The sequence below is a fragment of the Cynoglossus semilaevis genome, chromosome 17 (genome assembly GCF_000523025.1).
Source record: "Cynoglossus semilaevis isolate Cse_v1.0 chromosome 17, Cse_v1.0, whole genome shotgun sequence".
Lineage (NCBI taxonomy): Eukaryota > Metazoa > Chordata > Actinopteri > Pleuronectiformes > Cynoglossidae > Cynoglossus > Cynoglossus semilaevis.
The window spans coordinates 12580017-12588848 of record NC_024323.1 but is presented as its reverse complement, the minus strand read 5'-3'; the positions used below and the strand labels follow the sequence as shown (position 1 = coordinate 12588848).

General features: G+C 43.5%; 2 protein-coding genes across 2 annotated transcripts in view; both read right to left on the bottom strand.

Annotated features, from left to right (window-relative positions):
• The window catches only part of srebf2 (sterol regulatory element binding transcription factor 2), an 11870-nt gene extending 4872 nt beyond the window's left edge, over nucleotides 1–6998 (bottom strand). The window contains 11 exon segments of the mRNA XM_008330306.3: nucleotides 18–315; nucleotides 556–731; nucleotides 816–1020; nucleotides 1104–1255; nucleotides 1671–1785; nucleotides 1879–2151; nucleotides 2303–2455; nucleotides 2554–2714; nucleotides 2802–2994; nucleotides 3383–3765; nucleotides 6705–6998. Coding sequence (XP_008328528.1) covers nucleotides 18–315; nucleotides 556–731; nucleotides 816–1020; nucleotides 1104–1255; nucleotides 1671–1785; nucleotides 1879–2151; nucleotides 2303–2455; nucleotides 2554–2714; nucleotides 2802–2994; nucleotides 3383–3765; nucleotides 6705–6786 — 2191 coding nt within the window. The 5' untranslated portion in view covers nucleotides 6787–6998.
• A 489-nt stretch (nucleotides 6999–7487) lies between these two features.
• The window catches only part of LOC103393393 (uncharacterized), a 7108-nt gene continuing 5763 nt past the window's right edge, over nucleotides 7488–8832 (bottom strand). Inside the window, exons 3-4 of the mRNA XM_025064309.1 lie at nucleotides 8296–8473; nucleotides 7488–8211 (exon numbers count right to left, since the gene is read on the bottom strand). Of these exons, the coding sequence (XP_024920077.1) occupies nucleotides 8016–8211; nucleotides 8296–8473 (374 nt within the window). The 3' untranslated portion in view covers nucleotides 7488–8015. The remainder of the gene's footprint in view (nucleotides 8212–8295; nucleotides 8474–8832) is intronic.

The following is an 8832-nucleotide window of genomic DNA, read 5'->3' as shown; positions in this document are numbered from 1 at the left end:
TGGGTCAGTGTTAACACCAGTGCAGTTTTCCCAGAACTCTGAGAAGAGACTTCCTCCGCCCTCACCCGTCAGCTGCAGCTGGCTCAGACGGTGGTAAACCAGAGCTGCGTCCTTTGCGCTCGTCTTGGCCTCCTCGCCCTCGTGCTTCCCTCTGACCTGGTGAACCAGCCATCCCAGCGGAGTCGGGCGATGCAAACAGTAGCGGATCACGTTCCAGGAAAGGGAACAGACCAGATCCAGGCTGGTCGAGGGGAGCGCCCTCGCCAAGACCGACAAGCAGGTCTCTAAGCTGGACATGGCTGCTTTGTAATCTCCCTGCAGATAAAAAGAACAGATGGGGGAGAATAAGAAGTTCAGTCCTTCGGTTAGGATTAAGAGAAAATGAAGAATTAGAAATGAAAGAATGATGAAATCAAATATTTACATCTAAACATAAACTATTTTTTTCAATTCAATTTGTAAAAATGTCCCTTTATCAACGTGTCAAAGAGTAAAAGTAATGATTTTTTCTACTGGGTTTTTCCTTTAACAACTGAAGTGCTGATGCATTCATACCCTGTTGAGATGCAGGTCAGCCTGTTTGCGATGCCTCCAGAAGGACACAGACTTCGGGGAGTGCAGCGGGGTGACAGGCTCCCACAGGTAGAGAACCCTGACGCAGCCCCACACAGCGCCCACTCCACTCAGCACCCACACCATCACCCAGGGCAACAGGCAGCGCAGCCAGGACGCTGGAGGTGGAAGAGGAGACGTCAAACTGACAAATACGTTCAATCACTGCTACAAATTCAGACGCATCATACGGAGACTCTCACCAAAGTCCTGTGTGGGACCCTGGAGCCAAACAAGTGTCCTAGATGGGCCGTGGCCTGCAGACAAGCTGTGGGCTGCTGGTTCTTCTGGGCCCAGGAGAGAAGGAAGGGGGTTCAAGGACAGACAGAAGAAGGTCAGGGCGCACAGAAGCAGTCGGGAGCGATCCATCACTCCGACCGATGACGGAGAGTCTGGCTCACTTTTCAGCTGAGATGGAAAAGAGGAGAAAGCATTTAGAATAACTGAACATTTGACACGATATCCACATTAGTGTGACCCACATCTGTTACCTGATCATGGTCCATTAAGGGGCTGCCTGGCTCTGAGTCCACACAGTAAGGAGAGAACTGGTGAGGGGAACCAGAGCCAGAGTCTGAGGCTGGAGGCGACATCATCACTATTTCCTGTTTGACTTCCATGTCCTCAGACAGCGTAACATTCTCTGTGACAGGTAAAAAGAACATCAGATTAAAACTGTGACAGGTAAAAAGAACGTCGGATTAAAACTGTTTAAATACTGTGTTTAATACTCTTTGTGTCTTCATCAATTCCTGCCAGTAAATCAGTGCTGTGATCAACTAAACAGGTTCAATACAGAGTAAGTACATTTTGAGTATTATGATGTTATTAGATTAGTTGATTAATTAGTATACATCTTATTACACAGATTATTACTTCTTGGTTAAATAATGACTCAATATGAAAAAAAAAAATAAATAAAAGAGATGAAAACCCCATAATATCACATTAATCTACAAATACATCGTCAACACTTTCTTTTACACGGCATTAAAATAAAAACAAATTCTTCTGTGACCTTTGGGGAAACACCGCACACTCTGAGTGAAAACACTTACTGTTCTTCTGGTTTCCCATTTTGAGAGCAAGGTTCTCTTGTCTTAGTTTGTGATTGACCTGTTGTAAGTACTTGATGTAGTCGATGGCCTTCCTCAGCACTCCAGACTTATGCATCTGGTCGACACAGAGAGGACGAAACGTCAGACTGCATTCCTGTCATGTCACCGTCATAAATCTCCTTCCTGTCTCTGCGTCAAAAATATTCACCTTTGCGTCGTTGCCCATGACCAGGTCACGCAGCTCCACGATTTTGTCGTTTATGGAAGACCGATACCTCTTCTCGATGACGTTGTGGGTTGTCCTCCTCTCACCCTCCTTCACCACACCTCCTGGTCCCATGACTCCTGAGACCTGGCTCTGCTCCACATTTGTTCTGACTCCACCTGTGCAGCCTGGCTGTAGCTGCTTGATTGGCAGCTTGTCTCCGCCTCCTCCCATCATAACAGGGACGGTGGTCAAGATGTTGCTGCCCATGAGCGTCTGAGGAAGAAAAAAAACCCAAAAACATTTAAATTAAAAAATGAGCGTCTGAGGAAGAAAAAAACAAAAAACAAAAACATTTAAATTAAAAAATTATTAATTATTATAGAAGTTGTTGTATTAGGGCTAACAGCGTTTGGGAGCCTCCTACCGGGACTTGCAGAGCTGTGTTCTGGATGGGCGTGGTTAAGGTGGTGATCCCTGTGGGACTCTGCATGGTAGACAGAACCTGAGTGCCGTCTGGTTTGAGGGTCGTGAGAACCAGGGACTCTGTCTTCAGGATCTGAGGCTGCTGGACCAGGACCTTGTGGAAAGACATGCAGGGACCTGTTCTTGTCTGTCTTCTATTTTTTATCAGATATCCCTCACATTTATTTATTAGTTAACAAGGTTGTTACTCACAGGTAATTGTTGCACCTGCTGTTGCACAGTGTGAACTGTAGTTGGTGCTGTGGAAAGAGTCTGGATAGTTTGGCCAGACTGAGTCAGAACACGCTGATGCTGAATAGTCAATGGCTGCAGTTGTGGTGATGTCATGATGCTCTGCATCTGGGGCTGGATGACTGAAAGAGAAGACAGGACGATCACTCAAACATCGGCCCCTCGGTGAATCGACGACATTCCAACAGAATCCTCGGAGATTCAGTCACCTTGGAAACCCTGAGCAGGACTCTGATGGCAGAAAACTGGGTTCTGGATGAAGCGAGACTGTCCACCGTTCGAGGTAATCATGACGGTTTGTGGTGCCTGCGACTGAATGGGCAGAGAACTGTGGCTGTGGGTCTGGACCAGGGTGTGGACCGGGAAACTCTGGGTGTGGACAGGGATTCCCTGGGTGTGCATCTGTTTTCAAGAATTAAAGAAAATGAATAGAGATGCCTCATACATGTGGGTTATTGTTTTTGGTGTTTCAGATACAAAGATGGATATTATTTATGAATTTTTCAAACACCTCCGTCATAAACAATTCACAAAATATTTAATTAGTTAAACAGAATACGAGGAACATTGTCATGTTTTTAAAAGAACTAAAAACCTTAGGATAACTTTGTTATTTTTCTCCAACTGTTAACAGCATTATCCATAGTTGAATTTAAGACTGAGGATTTTTTAATCCAATTAATAGCATCTTTGGCAACACAATATTTTTAACTATTTGCTATCAGATGTATTAGAGGAAATAAAATATTGGGTGATGAGTCTGGCAGGGGTGAGAACAGGGTGTTGATACCTGGATGGTGGGCTGGGCTGTCTGTTGGGGCTGAGGCTGGATGGGCTGGACCAACTGAGGCCGTGGCTGAAGGAGCGGAGGACTGCGGGTCACCTGATGCTGCACCGAAGAGACGGTGGCAGGGGAGGGAGTCTGAGCAGGAGTGAGGGGAGGGGTGAGAGGTAAAGACTGGGGAGACAGTGTCTGGGTACTTTGTAGTCCCATGTTGACATTTTGGTAGGGGGAAGGAGTCTGCGTCTGTGGAGTTTGGAGAGTTTGAGGTGCTGGAATTCCGGGATGGGTCGTGACACTCGTTCCGTTCTGTAAGGAACCTGCTGAGGTCATCTGGTCTTCAAACAGATCCGGCAAGTCCCCCACCTGGTTGCTGACAAACTGCAGCATCTCTGAAGACATACCAAAACAACAGAGAAGTCTCAACAAGCTGAATATTTCAGTTATTAAAAATAACGTCGGTATCCAACAATATCATTTTCTTTTTTTCAGGTTTTAATGATCACATATCATAACTATAATGATGATAATTCTTGCTGGAGGTAATAATTCCTGATTGTAGGGCAAGTTCATTGCCAACCTTGAGAGAGACGTCCTTAACAAACGGCTAATCTGACTGATTGTTGAGTCTGAGATAAGTGAAAGCTGTCTTGATAAGACAGATGCGACTGGAGGAACTCAAGGTCTGGCCTTGACTGGTCGCATGCACAGGAACAGCTTCTGCTCATAAACCAGTGATCTCTAAAGACTGTACGCAGACCAGGCTGAAGGTCGCTGAACATGTGTCCTTGAAGACGTTCATTTCTCTGATGGACCCCCAGACAAGAGCAGATCAGGTGATAAAAAAAAACCCTGCAGCCTCATTATATCTGTTCTTTAAAACTTGGGTCATGTGTCAGACGGTAGAACAGAATACAGCTCAAGGTCATGGATGGATCCTTGAGCGGATTAATTTCAAGGCCCTTAAGTCTCACCAACACTTGGCAAAATTCAGTTTTAGATTTAATAAAGAACAAAGCTCCGACTTTAGGACCAACAACTCTCAGTTCATTCAGACGAGGACGGTGGAACCTGTGGAACCACCTAAACCTTTGACATTTGTCCTCTGAAGACAGTGGCAGACTAGTCATTCCTGTCACTGTTCTCCACTAACATCTTTTGTGATACCATACAAATGATTGCTATTTTTTTTTTTTTTTTAAATCCACTCGTACCAAGTTCAAAACATAATTAAAACGCGATGAGAAAATAATGTGCAGACTGATGTAGACCTCGGTTTTTTTACATTAACTTTAATCATCTTCCCATTTTAGTCAGAATGTGAGGCTTTGTACAGGAAGAGCCAACGGGAGACATTTGTACAGCTCTGTGAGGGGGCGGCCGCTTTGACAACGCCCGCAGACTTTTAGACAAGTTGGCACAAAGAGGAAAATCCATCAAAGGAGGACGGTTTGCTCGCTTACATAACCTGAGCCCTGGTTGCTAGGGGAGTAATTGGGAATGGGGGGTGTTCTAGTTTAATATAGGACCATTTGGTCGAGCCCCTGCAGGGGCTTCTATGAGCCAACGTGTTTGAAGAAGAGCACATGGCTCATTTAAGGTAAAAATGTAAATATACTGCAACATATTTACGTTTTTAAAGGATTTAGAAATCTAACGTCCAAATGACAATGGAAATATTGTCTAAGGTTTGGTCTGGACACCAACTGGAGATAGAAAATCAATCATCTTTGAGCAGCTTGACCATGATCTCGTTAGTCATCTCTGACACAGTCGCCCCGTCCCCCAGCCGTACATTCCTGTCTTTTGTCGCAGAGATTACGAAGGATTGCATAACTGTGGCTAGTGGCTAGCCGTCTGCCCGATAAAATGCCAGAGGTTGTTTGAGTTTCAGGAATATTTCACAACTTCATGCATCAAGTGTCATCTCTCTCTCTCTCTCACACACAAATACACACACACCCTGGTCTGGTGACAAGTGATGCAGTTAAATTCCACCCTGATGGGAATCTGGTGACTGCGATGTTCAAAAATCACTCCAGAGGACGACGCTTGATTCGCTTTGAAAAACATTTGGAGGCTTCCGTGTGTCGGAAAGCAAAATAACGATGCTGTTCTAAAATCTTTGATTGAATGTAGATCTACATGTAAGGCCTGAAACACAACCACCACTTGAGCAAAAAGGTCTTTTTAGACAATGTAATTCATGCTTTAAACCAGCGGTCCCTCACCTTTTGTGTACCAGTATCAGCTGATACTGCGGACCGGTAATACACCGCACCATTTTGAAAGATCATTACATTTTTTAAAACAAAACATCTTATATACTAACTGCTGTTAGTATCAGAGTCTGAACGACCTGTTGTTTTGAAACATTGTCAGATTATCTTTAAATGAAAAACGTAAAGGGGTATGACTGGATTATTTTTTAATAAAGTAAATTATTAAAACTGAAGTACATTTTTTTTCCACTGCGCCCGGCATCGGTCCCCGGACCGGATGTTGGAAATGATACGGCAAACTTGTTCCAAATAAACTCCAGAAATATTTCTCTCACGCACAACGACTTTTTAAAACAAATGACATGACATGGGTATTTTTTTCCGAACTTGACAAGCAGGTTGCACTCGTGTCATCCGTCACCACACTTACTCATTTTCCATCTCTTACTGAAACACATCTCTGCCTCATTGAAAAACAGCACTGTGACGACGATTTTTCACAATTGTAAAAAAATCAGTATTGTGGATAACTTTAACTTTAGCTGATTTTTAGACTGATGTATAAACAGGAAAATTCAACGAGTGTACAGAATGACCCTTTTGTTGATGTTGCTTTTTTTAAATATATTTTTTCCCACAAATATAAAACCTTCTCAAGTTGGTTACCAAGTAAATAGGGTGCAGGAATATTAAATAGAAAACATGTATCCACAGTTTACGGTGTTCAGTATTTTTGGAGAACTGTTTACATAACAACTTGTTTGTTTTTTTTAATAATTTAAAATAAATATAAGTAGTGCGGCGGAAAGTGAATTTATGACTATACGTGTTATGTAATGTAAAGACAGGAATAGAAGATAACATAATAACATGGATTGCATATGTAATTTTATCATGACGTGCCAGTGTTTTTAACTGATGTTGACAATTGTGTAATGAATTTAGAGTGTAGAAAATGTGTTTTGTGTAATTCTGACATCACACGCACAGCTATGCCCAGAGCTGTCAAACTCTGTGGTCATTTGGTTTAACGACAACATTTTAATCTGTGGTCATTTGGTTTAACGACAACAACATTTTATTTTACTGGCAGTAACTTATCGTCTTACCGTCGATGTCTCCTAGGGTGAATTCGTCCCCCAATACCGCTAAAGTCGGGTCCATGTTCTCCATGTACTCTCCGTTGTCCATTCTGTCTGACCAGCTTCGCCTCTCCGGATTTTACCGGAGGTTTCGAAGAGGCAACGAAACAAGGGCTACTGTTCTCAGTGACGCCTACAAGAAAACGTATACAACGGTAAAACCTATAAGATACCGGAACAAGCACGGAACAAGCCCAAAGCCTCCACGGAGGCCGACTTCTTCGTCGATAAAGTCATTTACTCCGATTTACGCTTCAGAAGACGCCATCTTGATTCACGCTGATTACGTCATTCACAAACAGACTCCGTGGCGCAAAGCAGCTGCTGATTGGTCCGAATCAGGAAGAAGTTGTCATGAGACCAGTCACCGTCATCCAATTAGAAGCCCCTGTCCTCCGTGGTCTGATAGTACGTCAACAATCAGAAGCTTGGGAGTCATTTGAATAAACCGCGCCCCCTAACGTCACGAAAACTAGCGGACCGCAAATGTAAGTAGCTGGGTTTGACCAAAATACTAAAAACAAATAGTTAAAAAGGGATTATTACAAACGTGTTAGTGAAAACATATTGATTTGTTAATAGATGATTCGAAAATGAGTGGCAAATGACTTTTTGCCACTAATAATGTAGAATAAAACAGAACCGTTCTCATACATTAAAGTGTAATATAATGTTATTATAGTATCAACAACATAGATGTACGGGGCCCCAAAAGGGACACGGGGGAAAAAACAGTTCAGGAGACAAACATGATGAATGAATGCAGCCTTTATTCATCATTTACTGCAAACCCAAGTGAACAAATCAAGTGCTGATGTGACAAAAGTGCTCAAGCATGATCAGAATTTTTTTTCACATTCAAACAACAATCAAACACTAATGTGAAATATTCAAATTCAGTCACACATTGCAAATATTCAGTTGAACATAATTTATAAAAATACAAGACTATATATATGTCTTTACTTTGATATATGTTAAAACATCTTGGCAACATTCTCCTTTATGAAGAAAAATATTCAATTTGTATTTCTAACCCTCATGAAATATCACTTCAACATATTAAAAATTGTAAATAATCACAATAAAAAAGCATTTCAGTCGTCATCACTGTCATTATATTTCATTCTGTGCTACAGTAAAACGCTCTAATCCTGATTTGGAATCATCAACACGTTTTTTGAATTGCCACCTCTGATATAAACTCCTGTAAAATTCTATCAGATATATGGGTGAAACTGAATGATGGTTGACAGAAAAGAACTGCTTTGCCTGAATCTATTTGTTCAAGTGAATCTCATAGGACATTTTCTCCGAGTAGTCTGTTTCTGATGTTCCAGATCTGACTTTTTCCTTCACCACCTTCACCATCAAACCACCAGCAAGAGCAGCGGCTGTTACAGCCTTGCTTATCTCAGTTACTGCAGACAAAATGCATGTTGATGATGTCGTTGGTACAACACCAGGGGAACCAGCTACTGCTGGGACGTTAGCGACTCCTGCTGGGACGTTAGCGACTGCTGCTGGGGCGTTAGCGGCTACTGCAGGGATGTTAGCGGCTACTGCTGGGGCGTTAGCGACTGCTGCTGGGACGTTAGCGACCGCTGCTGGGACGTTAGTGGCTACTGCTGGGACGTTAGCGACTACTGCAGGGATGTTAGCGGCTACTGCTGGGACGTTAGCGGCTATTGCTGGGACGTTAGCGGCTATTACTGGAACGTTAGCGACTACTGCAGGGACGTTAGCGGCTACTGCTGGAACGTTAGTGGCTACTACTGGGATGTTAGCAGACTCTGCTGCAGCTGTCTCTAATGCAACACCTGCAGGTCCCACAATACCTGCTCCCTGAAAAACTGTACTTAAAGCAGCACCAGCTCCCAAGCTCGCACCTACTCCTGTCGCTACGCCAACAGCAGTGACCCCGATGGTGCTGACCTGCCCAAGGGTGTCTAGCGCACCTTCCATTGGACTAGCAGCTGTTGTGCCAATAAGGGCTCCAGCCGAACCACCAATTACCCCACCTGTTGCTGCTCCCAGGGCCAGTGCAGGTTTTCCCGATGCTGCTGCCCCTCTAGCCCCGACAGACACCACCACG